This window comes from Amphiprion ocellaris, chromosome 11 (assembly GCF_022539595.1).
Source record: "Amphiprion ocellaris isolate individual 3 ecotype Okinawa chromosome 11, ASM2253959v1, whole genome shotgun sequence".
NCBI classification, from domain to species: domain Eukaryota; kingdom Metazoa; phylum Chordata; class Actinopteri; family Pomacentridae; genus Amphiprion; species Amphiprion ocellaris.
Window position 1 is genome coordinate 2702394 of NC_072776.1, and position 17014 is coordinate 2719407.

General features: G+C 42.7%; 1 protein-coding gene across 12 annotated transcripts in view; it reads right to left on the bottom strand.

Annotated features, from left to right (window-relative positions):
* Positions 1-17014, bottom strand: part of lmo7a (LIM domain 7a) — a 56253-nt gene that overhangs the window by 21057 nt on the left and 18182 nt on the right. For 11 of the 12 annotated variants that reach the window (XM_023280862.3, XM_023280782.3, XM_035953596.2 and 8 more), the window contains 7 exons: positions 9802-9832; positions 8522-8635; positions 7332-7554; positions 6476-6725; positions 2075-2104; positions 1184-1298; positions 248-387 (listed from right to left, as the gene is read on the bottom strand). In XM_023280862.3, the coding sequence (XP_023136630.2) occupies positions 248-387; positions 1184-1298; positions 2075-2104; positions 6476-6725; positions 7332-7554; positions 8522-8635; positions 9802-9832 (903 nt within the window). The remainder of the gene's footprint in view (positions 1-247; positions 388-1183; positions 1299-2074; positions 2105-6475; positions 6726-7331; positions 7555-8521; positions 8636-9801; positions 9833-17014) is intronic. The other variant, XM_023280614.3, reaches the window with a different exon arrangement.

A 17014-nucleotide genomic window follows, 5' to 3' on the forward strand; every position in this document is an offset into this window, starting at 1 on the left:
GTGGGACAAAAAAAAGGGGGGAGGCAGGTTGTGAGGCACGATTAAATTACACTTTCACACTGGCTGAAGGCACAGTTTCAGTCACTCCTGCTCATACACTGATGTTTAACACCTTTTTTTCTCATTATCTTACCAAAGATCCTCATCTGAGGGTAAAAATGGTGCATAAGGGGAACAAAATTTTCCAAATTTTTCCATAGAAATTCTAGTGCATCAAAAGTCCCCGATCAGGTGTGTTGTTCCTTACCTCTCCTCTTGCATCTCCTTGAAGGTCTTAGACCTTCTGTTGACGCCGTACGTAATCTGCTCGATCTTCTCCCTTTCCTCTTTCTTCTTCACTATATCAGAGTTGACACTGCGGCGCCGATTCTTCCATTTGCTTAGGTCCTGCAGAGACAGCAGACCTAGATCACCTCACGCATCATATCTTATACCCTAATCAGCTTAGATCTGGATAAAGCAGAGTGGTTTTGTTGCTAAAACTAAGTGGACACCTGAGGGAAGCGAAGTTGAGAAGCAGAGGGAAAGACAAAAAAGAGAAAGGGCTACATTTGAAGGTGTTCTATTTGTGTGCTTCAGGCTCCTCCCGGCTCACTTCCCCTGTGAATTGGAGACTGTGTGACCTAAATGCTGCTTTAAGACTCGATTATTTTGCCATGACACCAATCAGACCACAGCCAGTCATGTAGATATGGACAACTTTTCATTATATTTATTTTTTCTAGCTAAGAATGTGTAATAGATCCATAGTGGTTAAATTTAATGCAGCAGTGATGCAGAGTTAATTTAAAATTGATCCAGTCTTTTCATCGCTGGGTCTCTGATTGACAACATGCATCTATATTACATTATAGCATCATTCTGCATTAATTCTATTATTAGTAATTACAGCTTCTTGCCAACACAGAGATTTGGAAATGAGGGCAGACCATAGCCAGAGGGCAGTGCTGCTCCAATCAGTGTCTGCCTGTTTCTGACTTCCATCTAAGCAGCTCTTTTTCACCCTGTGGCTTTTTAACACAGATCATGTTCTCACCTTTCACTTCAACCTTATCTGTGCGGAAATCAAATTTTTTTTCTGCCCAAGTCGGCTAGTCTTGATTCCTATCCTATGTAAGGACGGTGGGAAGCTGACAGATATCCTCAAGCATTAACACGCAGCAGAGTTATCAGTTCTACTCACATCCTGCCACTTATCATCGCTCTCCTTAACCTGCTCACGATACTTCTGCAGCTCTTCATAGCGAACCTGCCGGGCGACGGCGGGGTCGACCTTGATATCGTTTGTTGATTTACTCCTGTGGAAGAGAAAAAGATGGAAAGAGCAGAAAAAGAGCCAAAGCATTAGCAGAACAACTGATGATGTTCAGTTTGCATATCATGGCAAAACCTTAAAACAAGATAAAAAGAAAGAAAACATGTTTAAAATCCACTCCAGGTTTGCATGCACCATCTCTTACCACTGTGTCAAATAAGCTGTGGAAACAAAAACCCATTTAAAACTGAAATAAATGAAACATTTTCACTCACTGATGCTGAAAAGAAATGATGTTACATCTTGAATCTGCAGTAAAGGGTTAGTTTGCGTACACAGCACACGGCTCAACCACAACAACTGTGGAGTGACATAAGCTCAGTCAGTTAGTAACAAACATCCCCGTCCTCCCCATCATGCAAAAGTCGTTTAAAGCTTGCAGCTTTTGGAAAATGTAAACTTACCTGTGAAGATTTACACAGGTCTCATAATACAATCAGAGTTCCTAGACCTCTGCTGTCATAACTCTCACTGGGACACACTGCAGTTTAGGTGCATGACCCAGCATATTGCTTTTGTATTGCCACGTATTTCACTTTGTTGCTTTGTCAATAGAGCTTTGTGAAGCAGAGAACCCCACCCGCCCCCCCCACACCCTGAACTTGGCCCAGTGCCATACAATACTCAATGTTGTGTGTCAGCATTTAGCAGCCAGAGAGTGAGAACAGCAGCACAAAAGCAGGAGGCAGCGGGGTGCGACCGCAAGAGGCCGGAGCGAATGCAAACGTGCCACATTCCTGGGAGCCCATATCAACTCACCCGTCGATACTCTCTTGCATGTGCTGCTGTCTAGGAAACCAGAGAGAACCACAGACAACAAAGTCACATTTTTACAGGTCGGTGTTTGACAGTGAGTCTTGGTCAGGAGCTTGAGGCCAATTAGAGACTCCAGCACCAACTCATCTGTAGCCGGCGGGCCTCAAAAGTATGCAGCTAGAATGTGACTCTTCTCTTCTTCATTATACACAGTAAACAGATTAAAGGTGTGTACAGTGGGATTACAGCACAGTATCACATTTCCATACGCTGACATTTGGCTGGGGAGGTGTGCAGACATGTATCTTTCCCTAAACAATGCTGCCTTTCTGGAGACTCCAACATGATGCCACTGGAAACATGACTTTACATATAGGAGCGAAGTAAATCCAGATGGGCTTGACTCAGGTTAAATGGTCGCTTTGTGTGTGCTTTTGTGTGTCTGTTCATGTGCAAACACTGCAGTGTAGATTTGTGTTCAAGTTACTATGGAATCCACAAGTCACATCTTCTCTTCAGAGCGGTGGGGAATTTCTACACTCTTTCATGTCGGCACAACAGACGAGACCACATTTAGCTGCTCCGCTCGGGGCTCTCTGAGGGTTCAGGATGTTATGTTTGGATATTTCTCAGAATTGAACATTTCCACACACTCGTGCTGCTGCACTTTGAATTTTACATGTTTGTGTGAAGTTCTTTTTGCTGAGGAAAACATCACTGAACTCGGGTCAGATCCATGTTGCTGTAGTCATTACGTAAGGTTACACACAGTCAGTTCAATGCAAGCCAACACAGAATCATTTCTTTTTCTTTATTGAGCATGAATATTTCCTCCATTCACAGGCAAACTCGGTCTGATAGGAAAAGAAAAGTGAAGATGAATGCAGAATTAGGGTCTGTCCTGCACATGACCTACCAAACCATTCTGGTAAAAAGAAATGTTTTGTTCTGCTCATAAATCAAACCTCAAAAATACACAACAGCAGCTGGTTTATTGTGCAATCTGGGGATCCACTCTGCATTTACATACCACGTGTCTGTTAAGTCAAATAATCCATACATTCCTCACGTGTACAGAAAACCATGAAGAGTTTCCTTCGCTTTTTGTGCTGACTGGGAACACAGTTTTTCAATTCTGAGGTAACAACAAACATTTCACACAAGAGAAGTTCTGAGTCGTTATGTGAGAATTTCGTCTCATGTCCGACATTGTGGTTTGTGTCAAAATACTCATAAAAGATCCAACTATTAGTTTTTGGAAACAGGATCAAATTTCTGAGTGCGAAAACCTTCAAATGAAACCTTAGTCAATAGCAAGAAATTCAATTTCAAACAGACAATATTCAAAGACTGAAATAGTACAGAAACAAGAAGAAGACCAAAACGAAAGAAAACATGAGAGGAGCCGAACAGGTGATCTTACATCGATCTGTTTCTACAGTTTCAGAGCAGCCAACCTCTCCACCAAAAGCTTCTTCTTATGTCGTAGCTGACTGGCTTCCCTGATCGCCTGCCACCTCTGCAGGTCTCCTTCACTGCAGGAAGACGGCACTGAGGGCGTCATCTGATTGGCTGATTGGCTCTGATCAGAACAAACTCTGAGCTTCCGAATTAGCATATCATCCGTTTTAGGACGCACCTCCTTCTCAACTTGATTAGTTTTTGCTGCTTCCTGACTTAGAGGACACGGTGGACAGAGGAGCCGGGACTTGAGTTCAGGTGGCAGGGCCCAGGGCTCTGGGATGGGCATGGGGGACATAGTTGTCTGGAGCTCCTGAGAGCGGCCGCTGTTGCTGGGTTTTCTCCTTACGATACACCACATCGTCCTGCTCAATGTCAGGGAAATCCATTTCCTCAGTTCCTTGTCGGTCGCGTTGCTGGGTGACAATGTTGAGTTGGGGCTCGGACGTGTAGAGTCGACGGCGGCCTGACAGCTGAGTCTTCATCACGGCCAGGTCCGCGTTGGACTGGAAAGCCAGAGTTCGCCTGGCAAACATATCATCATTCTCCAAATCAGGGCAAATGCTTTCATAATCAAAAGGGTCTGGGGGCTCGCGGGGGTCTTGGCGCCCTAGGAGAGGCCACCTCTGACATTTAACCAGTCTGGGACCCGAGGTGGGGTCCACAGGGGGAAACACCAGTGGGGGGGTCTCTAACAGAGGGGATTGTATCTTGGGAAGCTCTGGGGGAGTGTTTGGTTGGACATGAAGACTGCAAGGTGGGCAGAAGGAGAGAAAAAGGACAGAGAGGTGATGAGTGCATGCATGTGAACCGGATCAAAGAGCAAGAAAAGGAGGAAAAGATACAAGAAGCAGTGAAGATATTTGATTCAAACTTGTTGATCAAATGAGCATTTTACATTCACGCTGCTTTGGAAAAAAAAAACTGCTATGCTAGTTGCTATGACAAAAGTGAACATTGAGTTTACACTGTGACAAAAATGGGACACAGCCTATTTTCAAACTAAGGTCAGTACAAGCAAACTGCTGTATGAAGCATGTTAGGGCAGCTCCAGTAGCCTGATTGTGTATTTAATCATTAGTGTATTAGAAAGCAGCTCATCGATTCTATTTTGTTCTCTATAAATCCAGACGGTCTAAAACATTCCTGCATCGTCACAGTCATGCAGCTGTATCGACCTTTTCCCCACAACGAGGGTGGTTTGAGCTGAGGCCTCGTGTGAGTGAGAGGGAGATGGGCCGGAGGGAGAGGGGGCGGAGGAGAGCCAAGGACTGATGTCACAGTCCGAGTCGTCTGACGAAGAGCCCGACTTCTTATGGCTACAGCCGAAGGACAGCAGGATGGGATGAAGGGGAAGGTAAGAGAGGACAGGTAGGAGGCGGTGGAGAGCAGGAAAAGAGAGAGAAATGTAAGTGGGAGTGAACCATAGAATCACAAGATTATACATCAGAAGGTGAAACTGGCATGCAGTTGTTTAAGGATAGCAAAAAGTGAGAAATGAATATGCAAGAGTTTAAATTCATTCTACAGTGTTAGTATAGGATTATCTGTGTAGTATAGCGAGGGAAGAGGGCTACATGTATACGTGTGTTCCACCTCATGCTGTATTTGACTGCCCTCACACACCTGAAGCCTTGCATCTTCTTGTACCAGGGTCTCCTCTGAGAGCCCAGTTTGATCTTCTGTATGTGAACGTCTTCTTCAGGCGTCCAGAACTTTGGTAAGAATTTGTCGTAAGATACGTTGGTCACAGGCTGTGGTTTGATGCCCATCTTACGGGCATAGAGATCGTCCTGGACGGGGTCAGCATAGCCCACCTCATCGTCCTCATCCTCAGAGTCATCGTATATCTCCCTGAACAGGCTGTCGGTGGACACGTTTCGGCGGTGGTCCACCCTCACGGAGCCACGTTGCTGGGGCAGCTTTTCCCCTCTGCTGATGCTGCCGCTGCTGCTGCTCAGGAGAGACAGCCAACCAACAAGTGTGAAAAGTCAGCAGCAGTGCAGCACACCAAAAAGGAGCATATTCCTCGAGCACATCAACCTCAGATGAGATGACGCAAGGATTAGCAAAACCAACGCAAGCTCAGAAACCAAAGTGTGAGGAAAAACACTGATTTGAGAGGTTATGCTGCCAACTCAAATCACTCCTTCAAGCTCATGGAACTCAGAAGCGCAAATATGGACGTGCTGCGGCGAAAACCTCAAAACAATTCAAACGAAAACCAACAAACTGAAGACTCAAAGCAGTGTTAGAGACGGCACACAATGACCAGAGATGTCGCTCATGGTTACTAATAACCATGCAAACTGAGGGTAAGAGAAGCTCTCATCAGACAGGCACACTAAAGTCACACTGTAGCTTCATGTTCTCTGACCTGAGGCAGGTCACATTTTGCTGAGGGGCAACATTGGGAGTCATAGTGACCTTGGGCCAGGGGCTGCCTCTCCCCCCAGCCACACTTCCCCCCGCCACGGGACTGATGGGTACGGCAAAGTTGGTGGGAGGAGCTGGGGAGGGGCTGTGGAAGCGTCTGCTGGCCAGGTCGTCCAGAACGAGATCGGGGTCAGGTCGGTCTGCGTCCGAGTCGCTGCCGCTTTCATAGTCGTAGGCCAACTGGAGGCGAGCAGCAGGCGGGGTACTCTGGGACGCTTGACTCTTGCCATAGCGGTCGGACAAAACCCTCGGGTCACTGAGGTTGTCATTCCACAGCAAAAACGCAACACAACACCATCGACCATTTGCACACAACACATTGGTGAGAGAGGAGAAAGTCAAGAACAGCCACCTTTAAAACATCTGCCATCTGAAGCAGGAATTTAGATAGGAGACCCTGCACTCCTACATCAGATTTCAATAAATTACTTATAAACAAGCTCTCTAGCAATGAACTGAGATGAGAAACAGAACCTTTTAAGCAGATCAATGCGACTGTTCTGGTACCTGGTGAGTGTGCCTTCGTCCTCTTCATAACTGGGGTTGGCCCAGCTGCGCCGGTTGTCCTCATTGCGTTCGGCCCGTTTCTTCCTCAGTGGAGCAGGAACATAGCCTGAAGGTTTGTCTTTAGTGGGCAGGAACTGGTTAAACGGAGCGCTGGATTTCGGTGTGATGACTACCGACCGGCGGTAACTGAGACTGTCCCTGTTCTCAGCCATCTTGAAGACAGAGTCTGCCTCAGTGTCACTGCAACAACCTGGACCGGGACAAACAGGTGCAAGGCAGGGGATGAGGGGAAAGGAAACAAATGAAAAAGGAAAGTGAGTTGGAAAAAAAGAGTGAGGGGGTGTGTTGTGTGTTCTGGCGGGACTTTGGAGGACTAACAGAGGGGTGCAGGGTGGGGAATGGAGGCCTCCTCATTTACAAGCTGGTGTGGACGGCTGTGGAATGTCTCACTGTCCACTGCTCTGAGATCACTTTCCTTTCTCTAAAGCATACAACATCACAGACGTCTCTCCTTTCTTGGAGGATTTGAGTGAATTTTTATTGGAAGTATTCACTTTCAAAAGCATACCACTAGATGGCAATGGGCATTTGTTTTCACAAACCGGGAGTCAACTTTCTGGCTCCGATGCTCCCTGTTCACAAATATTTGAAGTTTAAACACATGAACTGGCTGATAAATATTCATGCGGAGACACAATATGAGAAAGTTTAAACAAACTACTGCTGACTGTGAGAGTCAATCTCAAATAATACACACTGTGGTGCCACTAATTCAGCATTAGTGAGTAAAAAGGGACTTAAATAAGGTGTGAGGGCGTCTATAAGTGTGCCTGTAGATGGGAATGACATCTCCTACCCTCGCTGCTGCCTTTAAGGGTGGCGTCCGATGAGATGCTGTGTGGTCGCGAGCCCAAAGAGTCCAAGCTGTCCAGGGAGTCGTCTCTCCTGTGTCCACCACCGCCTCCTCCTCCTCCTCCTCCTCTCAGATGGTAAAGCTCCTCTCGCTCCGAGTACCAGCTATCCCCAAAACCGCTGTCTCTGACGTTGCTGCCTTTCTGACCGGACGATTCCTGCAGAGCCTTCAATGCACACAAACAGCCACAGGTTGAGACAGCAGGGTGCCAGTTACAGTGTTTAGCTCCGCTGTGTGTGTGGTGAGATCTCCCAGGTGGAGTGTGAAGCCTGTGTTGTCTGGCCTCTCCAATCTCGCAGACTCACTTAGAGTAAACACACCCTTTCCATACCATCTATAAGCGGTGATGTGTGGTTCGGCTTAAATGGAATAACCTCATTGTTGTCTCTTCTCTGCCATCTCTGTCAAAACAAACTGTGCCGTGAGCCGCATGCCCTTGATGACTGTGTTTACTGTATGAGAAGAATGTCATTGCGCATAAACACATAAGCAAGCCCCGGAGCCTCTTTAAGCAGAATGGCTACAAACAAGCAAAAACGTGTCAGCCACTTTAGAAAGAAAACGATTTTCAGTCCTGTAATCTGCCGAATTCTAGCAGACAATACAAGTCCACAAACTAAACCCAGCCTACTGAACTTGGATTATCATGGCTGAACGTACAAAACGTGCTTGTAACCAACTGCTATTACTGCAAATCCCTGTAGTCAGTCGAATTACAGAGGCCTCGCACACCACCTATAAATCTATGCGAAAGACAAGTGCCAAATTCAACAGTGGCATAAGCAAAGGGGGAGGAAACGGGGCTCCTTCAAGGAAAGAAGAGGCTATTTTCACATGTCAACTATGCGAGCTGTGCACTGTGCTGTAAACAAGATTAAAATAGCTGAGTCAAGGGGTCGGGTCATTTATGACTTAACGTAGCTTTGGTTTTAGTGGCCAGAAACCTGCAGCCCCTCAGCCTATCACAGTCATTCTTCCACACATAGTCCACATACCAGGCAGGATACTGAAATGTGCTGCGCAGCGACTGTAAAAGAGGATTTCCACCATAGCTATTTCTGGATTTACACAAGAAAAATTAAGCTTTTGTTTCATGACAAGGTGAAATAATTCTAGACTTAAGAGGAATTTACCTTGTACAGCGCTGTGCCCAGTAATCCCTCAAACGCCTTGAAATTCAGGTAAGGTCCATCATAGAAACGGTCACACTGAGCTCTTCTACCCAGCCAGTAAATGGTGATCAATACCTGGAGAGAGAGAGAATAAAAATGTGAGTAGAGATCATACATAGGTGTAATCTGGAAATTAATTATTACCAGCGGGCAAAATACATCAGACTATCGCTATACCTTTGCCCTCAGTGACGAATGTACAACGCGGTGCTACAGCAGGTGATTGTTATGATAGTCCTGCTCTGACTGAGGGAACCATGCTCTTGTTTCCAGGCTCATCCAGAATACTCTGCTGCTGTGTGTGTGTGTGTGTGTATGTGCATTATTAGGTTGCACAGGTAAATATAGTGCACTAAAGCAAACAAACATCACTGCTGGCACAATTCTGTACCCCTATGGCATATGATACGGTTCAAACTGACACATTAGCACTTTGGTTTTAGGTAATACAAGTTAGAAAATGACTATTGCTGCAGTTGAAATGAACAGCATACATTTGAGCTAAATTTATTACATGCATGGGACAAACATCTTGTCAAAAAAGAACCAATGAGATATCTAAATCTCCTAAATTTGTGGCGCAAACTTAAAAAAAACGTACACATATGGTACATTAACTGAAAAAAATGTGGTGATTATTTGACTTTTTCCCCTGAATGATAAGATAAGATAAGATAAAGTTCTTTATTTCTCCCCACTCCAGGGGAAATTTACATTGTTACAGCAGTTTTATTTACAATATATACAAGGGTGGCAAAATTTTTAACAGAAAAATGTCTTGTGTATATACAAATACTGGAGCACATTAAAGCAGTTTTGTTGGCAAAGCAACTCAAATGAAATTCAGAGGAGTAGCAGCTCACCTGTTTCCTCTTATGAACTAATACCTCAACGAACTTCTAAATAAATCCCCATGATCTCAGGATTTAAGATGATGATCGTGTAATGCTCTCAGTGTGAATCTGGTGGGGAAACTTCACCGCATGCCCCTTCTTTTTAGTGTAATTTAGGCACAAATGTCCCAAAAATATATGGGATTAATATAAAAAAATCAACGCAGTTTAGTGTTCAAGTCACATACTTAGTTTCTTTATGTGAAAGTGTCATTGTGAGAACTGTACAAAATGTTCAAGCGACTATACCTACTGTAAAATTGAGGATTTCTGTGCCATAAATCATGCTTTATGGTTTATTATTGTTGAATTACAGACCAACAAATCCATATCTCAGAAAACACTCACATTTTTCAGTCTCCTGTTGGTCTCTTGATGCCTACGAGAGAAAAAAAGAGGCAGAGATGAGGGGTTTTTGTGTATGAGAGAAAAAGACAATAAAAGAACAGAGGGCATCGTTGTTGGGTCTATGTGTTGGGCAGTGAAAGAGCTGGAAACTGGGAGCACAATCCGGACTACTGCCAGCCCTTCGCTCGCTCTCACACCCAACACAAAGGCTACGAGGAAAAACAAACACACATTTCTCACAGCGAGCCATAAAGAAAGTGTTGGGATTAAACAGCTGTCACATCTGTGGAAATAATTTTGGGCTAATCGTATCATCAAGCGATCGCAAAAACACTTACAGACACAAATGGCTTTTTATTTATGACCTCAAATGATGATAAAACAGCTAATTTAAAACCCAACAAGGCTCTGCTGTGGGAGCAACAAAGCTCCAAACAGCTACCAAAGGTCATAGAGGATTTCAGTCATATTTCTGGGCTTTGACAGTTGACCTAGCAGTCATTAAATCACTTTCCCAGGAAAATGTCAGCTCCCGTGAAACCAAACAAAGCACAACAGTCTCAACCTGCAGGCCTAATATAACCCACCTCTTGCGTACATTGTGTACCTGTCACCTGGTATGACTGTACCGTCCACCTGGAGATGTCAGTAAACAGTGATAAGCTACAGTACATATAGTTACCGTAATGGTGACACATAAAGATTTACAGTCGGCTTTACATCCCCTCTGCATGCTGCACATTCCTGCTATCATGTGGTAATACAATAGCCACACATGCCTTTCTCCAGACATGAGCAGTGGGATTTCTGACAGGTTCGTTCCTGGCATGCAAAGAAACCAATAAATCTGCCGAGACGGTGATGTGTGCACTAAAGATCGCTGCCTGTCAGGCGGACATGCTGGGGTTCCTACAGGTCGCTTGGTTTAGGGGGAGAAAACAAAGCAAAAAGGTATACTTAAACACATTATTTCCATTCTTTAGGAGCAGGGATGCTGTGAAGGGCAACTGAACTGTCCTGTAAAACAGTGAGCTGGAAATGAAACAAAATGCATTCCCTCAAATAAGGTACTTTCTACAGTACTTGTGCTTTACTAGAAGAGAGAAATGTTACATTTTTATCTGAATGGACCTAAGAGTGTCTACTTGGGACCTTCATCAAATTTCAAATATCTTGAAAGCGACTTATTATAACTATATAAGACCCAAATAAATAGAATTACCCAAGATTTTACAAAAATATAAAACAGCTAAAGAACAATGTTGCGATTAATTTAAAATTTGTGTAGTAGAACTGTTTTTTCTCCAACTAATCATCTTGCAAAACCCTCAGGATCTATCTAACTACCACGTGATGAATGTAAGATGAGTATCATCTCTCCTTCGTAGCTCTGTTTTAGGTTTCTACAAACACCTGAGGGAAATATTCGACTCTTTAGCTGCTAAATGTTCCATTATGTTCAGCAAGTACTCACTAACTGTGTCTATCTGCTGCTTGGTGCTCAATAGGGCCTATAAAGTGTTTTTTAGAGCTTTTCCATTTAAAAAAAATGCCTGCCGGGTCTGAAAATGTTCTGTGAGAGTCGTGAGAGGGAACCAAAATAGGAAAGTTGTGGACCTGACAGTTTTATAATGAGTGGAGCTGACACCGTCATTTGAGACATTGTTATTATAAAAATGTTGTGTATTTGAGCACCTATGTGAAGGATCTGTGCACTCCTTCCTCCACTGAAAAGATTTAACTGGATGGGAAGCAGATCAGCTTTCCCACCACTATGCGTCATTTCACACCAGGGGTTTCCAACATGTTAATTCGCCAAACGATGAAAACTGAAATGGACGTGTACCAATTTGGCATCAAGCGGATTTATGGGCCCCATAAAAAAAAAAAAAAAAGCCCTCTCTTGTGTGGCTTGGAGCGCAGTCACAACGTCTATAACAGTGGTAGCCAGAAAGGAAAGCTGTACACCAAATCTAGCAGCTCACCACTTCTTGTAATGCTCATTTATGGCTGTGGTAATAGCTGAACACAGAAGATAAAAGAGGCTATTTTCAGTCCTCTGGAGCCTCAGGACTTTTCTGTAGCCTGGAAGAATCAGCTGAGTGCTCATATGATGAACACAACATTAGCGAGCAAATGTCACTGGAGTCTGATGCACACAAGTTCTATACAGAGGGAACGAACTCGAAACAAATTCTCTTTACTAGAGTTATCTGTTTAGCGATCGGAACCACAATGTGATTATTTATGTGCTTAGTGGAGAAGGAAACCAGTGTAATAAAGAAGCTCAAAACTGGTCAAAAAAACACCACTTTCATTTTTAAAATTTCTCAAGAAATGCAAGTATGAAGATATTGGCCTACCACAGATTTGTCAGTATTGAACTATATGTTGTTTAACCCTCGTGTCATCCTATGGGTCAAAATTGACCCTTTTAAAGTTTGAAAATGTGGAAAAAAAATATATATTTTCACAGTGAAACTTCTGATGTGCACATTTTCAACATTTTGGGGAAATCTCTGAACATTTTTTGGTGGAAAAAAAGAAATGTTAAAAATGTTTCTTAAGAACATTCACAAAAAAATCAACCAAAATCCTGCAAATTTTGCTGGATTTTGATTGATTTTTTTGTAAATGTTCTTAAAGAAAATATTAGAAGTTTTACTGATATATATGTAATTACTTTAGATATTTTAGGACTTTTTTTTGAAAATTTTTACTCATTTTTTGAAAATATTTACAAGGATTTTCTTGCCAAATTTGGGGAAGTCTTTAAAATGAATCTTTTAAGGGAAATTTTTATGGAATTATTGGAATTTTCTTCCTGAAGGTTTTGCAAATTTTCAGAAATTTGGGGAATTTTTTTGCAGAATTTTTGGATTTTTTTCAGACAAGGAAACAATATTTTTTGATGACCATAAATGAAGACAGCAGGAGGGTTAAAATGTTTCCATATGAACCTTTTTCTATTTTAATTCATAAGAATGTTGTCATTAAAGGTTTTTCCATTAGAGCAGTTCAACTCTATTGTTCCCTATACTGTCAGCACTTTGCAGTAAATGTAGCAGAGCAGTGGCGGTGCGGAGCCAAGCAGTGTCTTTGCGCTAATGGGCTGATGATATATGAATGTGTTGTTTGATACATTTCAATATGAAAATTTGTATATTTTACCCCAGAAAAAGATGCCTGAGATGATTTAAGAATGTTGTGCTTAAATAGGTATTCACCATAGCAGTGCCTACTCTTTGCAGCACATGTAACAGAGCAGTTGTGGTGTGGAGTAAAGCTGTGTCTTTGCCTTAATTTGCTTAATGCTTGGCGATAGACATTGCTATAAAGCTAATGCTCAATCAGCCCATATTTTCCCTTATTTAATGCCCACTGTATGTTTATATTCATATAGCTGAACATGAATATCATAGATTAGATCAATGCCACATTTTTTTTTTACTCCTTAAAAATCGGCCCAAAAATCCAATATTTAGAGTTGGATTCTAGTTTGATGTCCTTCTTGTGTTTGTTTACTTGTGTTTCAGGTCTAACGAGCTTTTTCAGGAAGTATAACAGGACAGTTCAGGGTCCTTAACACAGCGGATTAACAATGTATACGTGCTATACAGCAAGTAAACAAAGCTCTGACAGGAAACCATCCTATTTGAGACACTTCTAGGATGCCGTTATCACTTCCAGAAGCCATAAATTTCAGCCACAAGCCTCGACTTCTTCATGTTTACACAGACTTTCACACCACCACGCTCTTGCTGGGGTCAAACAATGAGAGAAGTCTAATCTATCATCAGACATCCTTCTTCTGTGCTCTCACAGTGGAAATGCAAAGATACCAGAGACTATACTGATGCAAGAAAACCACTTCTGCTAGACAATCATGGGAAAAAAAATCTGAAAACAAGCTGCCTAATCAAAATTGGTTGCATAAGATGTACTTACTTTAATTATTACAAACAAAACAAAACCATAATTTTCTAACAAAAGAGGTTTCTGACTGTGTGACGCAATTTTGCCAAACTTTCAGTTAATTTAATTTGACTTAAGGGTGTTCTGCCAATACAAACCAGAGGCAAAATGAAACACAAAGAAACTGGAGAAACATAGGCCACTATTCAAATTTTAGACAAATAACTAAATAAAAAAAAATGTCTCCAATTCAATCCCTTGTCTGTGCTGTAACCAAAGTAGAATGATATGTTAAGATCCACAACAAGATTAGCAAAATCTACAGGTGAAGGCTGTATAGGGACAGACCTGAAACTCACTGGACTCAGGTCTTTGTGCAGCCAGTAACAACATCAAATCAGCTCCACTTCTTTGAGACAATAACATCAAAAAAAGAAACAAACCCATCAGCAAGGCTCTAAATGAATGGGTGATAGAACCATACCTCTGTAACGAAGATCACTTGCTGTGCCACAGTCCGTAACACCACATCCTTCATTTACGCTCTTTCACTGTGATTAAATGCTTTGGATTCAGACAGACCGAACACAACTGAAAAAGCTTAGACACGAGAGGAGTTTGAGAGAGGAATCAGCTGCTGGTGAGACAGTGTCGGACATCATTGTGTTGTATTTATGAGACACTGCACCCTCTGTGAACAGGGAAACAGGGTGAGGCTGGCATTTCTCTCTCCGAGTGAACTACAGAGCACAAATATAACCCTTGTGTTGGCCTTTTTACAGCCGTGGCCGTGTCCGCGCTGTACAAACTTTTATTGGTCGTTCAGCATCATCACTAGTTTTGTTTCACAATCTGTCCACAGTTCACACATCACTGTAACAAAAAGTGCCATATATTAAACCATGAAACCGGAATGCACAATGCCAGCTCAGTGAACCACGCCCGAAACACTAACACACAGGGCAGCGCGTTTGTTTTATCTTTAACTTATGAACACTCACAGCCAATTTTAATCTACATAAATAACAGCACACGCTCAGCATGGGGTTCAACACACACTGACTTTGAACAAATTCTGATAACACGCTGTATGGTCTGGACAAATTTGTGTGGGAAGCAACACATTCCTTGAGGTCGTTCAAACATTTGGTTTGATCTACAGCCAGGGATGCTGTTGCATAATCCAAATCATGCAATCAAAGTGTACAGCCACTCCTTGTACCTATTGTTCAGAAGGAGGCACTGACATTCTTCAAAAGGACACTAATTTTGATGTACCTGCCAATCTTGTGCAGTTTCCTTTTTTTTGGTTTGAGGAGCAGTTAGACCTTGTCAATAATTTGCTTAATCAAACAGTGGAAACGACTGAGACTTTGGACGCCTCTCTGTGGGGGGTTTGTTCTGAGAGCAACTGGAGGTCGCAGAGCAAGAACTGGACTAATAGCCACATGTTCCTTACCTCAGCAGAAGTCAGGAATGCCACAGTGTCAGCTTGTCTAATAAGTGAAAGTCCTTCATTCAAACACAAAACAAACATGCTCAGCAACATATACCTAAACCATGCAATATCTGATTTTTTTGGCCACTTGGGAGTTGGGGAAGCTGGTTGTTTATGAATACACCCACACATCTTGTTAGCAAATTGTTTTTTATTTTACATGAGTTATGAAACAATGTTACTACTCATTTGGGATCGTGTTTGTGTCCACCTGATGAATATAAGTCCAACAGGAACCCTCCTTTAGTACAACTTCTGAGAGCTTTGGGTGACAAATTAAAGCAAACACTTGAACCTTTGACCTCTACAGTGAGGTGGTTTTACGGTGGGGGGCATTTTGTTGGCATGGTTTGGGTCCACTTGTCCCCTCAGAAGACAGCATCCCTACAATTCAATACAAAGCAGTTCTGTGTGATCACTTTTCTCCTATAATGAATAATTTCTATCCTGATGGTAGCGGTCACTTTGAAGATGCCCCTATGGATAGAGCACAAAGGGTCACTGAAGGGTTTGATGAGTATGAAAGTAGCATAAATTATATGTTGTGGCCTTCACAGTCACCAGACCTCAACATTGAACAACTATGGGATATTTTGGACCAAGGTGGTGTCGTTCTCCACACGTCTGTGCCAAACACCTTTCTCAGACACTTTATGTTTCGTTTTTCTCTAATTTGTCATCCATTTTATGGCTTTACTGCTGCTAAGCGCTGCAGCATATTCACCAGCTCATTGCTAACTGTGTCTGTCTGCTATTTTGTACTGAACAGGCAGTGTACAGTGGGGGTTTAGATCTATTTTTCCTCAAAGTAGATCCTTGTTGTATCTGGAAAAGACGATTAGAGGGGTACGCGTGAAACAAAAGAGTAAAGTTTAGTTAAAAAATGAGCTAAAACTCAATATACATCTGTGTAAAATTGGGAGGAGCTGCAGATTTCAGTGAGAATTCTTTGTAGTTTCATCACTTTGGTGTAGCGAAGCAGCAGTATAAAGAGGCATTAAATGGATATACTTAAGTCAAATGTAAATAGCATGATTTGTCATTAAGTTCAGAGTGTGAGTAAATGTCCTCAGTTACTTTGCACCACTGCTTGTGGCTTGTTCTGCACAGCATCTGAGTTTTTACAACATCTATAGTACATAAACCTTTAATTACCACATCAGATGCGCTTTAATTCCTCTTAAACTATGATAGATAGCAGGTATGAGGAAGATAAAACTCAGGTTCATGCAAGAAGCTGAATAAGAGCTCCTCAGCCTCTACAGTCTAACGCCACAGTGTATTATGTTACAATAAAACAGCACACTGTAATTTCCACTGGCTACACCAGATGTCCCATTAAGAGTTAGCTCTGTGACAAATGGCAGTTGTTAAAAAAAATCATAGAGGTCAAGTGTAAAGTAATCAGCTGGCATTTATGGTTATTAGGGAAAACCTGGCTTGTGGAAACCTTTTCCTGTGCGTCGGCTCAGAGTTGTGGTTCTCGTCCAGCCTGGAGTCCAGGCAGCTGAGGGTCTACAGGAGGTGGCTGAAGTTGAATAGAGCAATTTTAGATGTAATGATTCATCTGCAGCGCTCTAATGCCCTCATTTCCTGGCCAGCTGTTTGAATTCGACGGAGTTGGTATAAAATAGGTGTGAATCATAGTCTCCAATGATGACTCAGATCCAGCCTGGTCAGTGTTACAGCCCAAGGTATTTAAAACATGGTTGCACTTGGTTATAGTTGAACACGTGGATGAAGTGCCTAAATCTTCCAGAACACATCGCCCACGAGTGCACTGCTCCTTTTTATCAGACT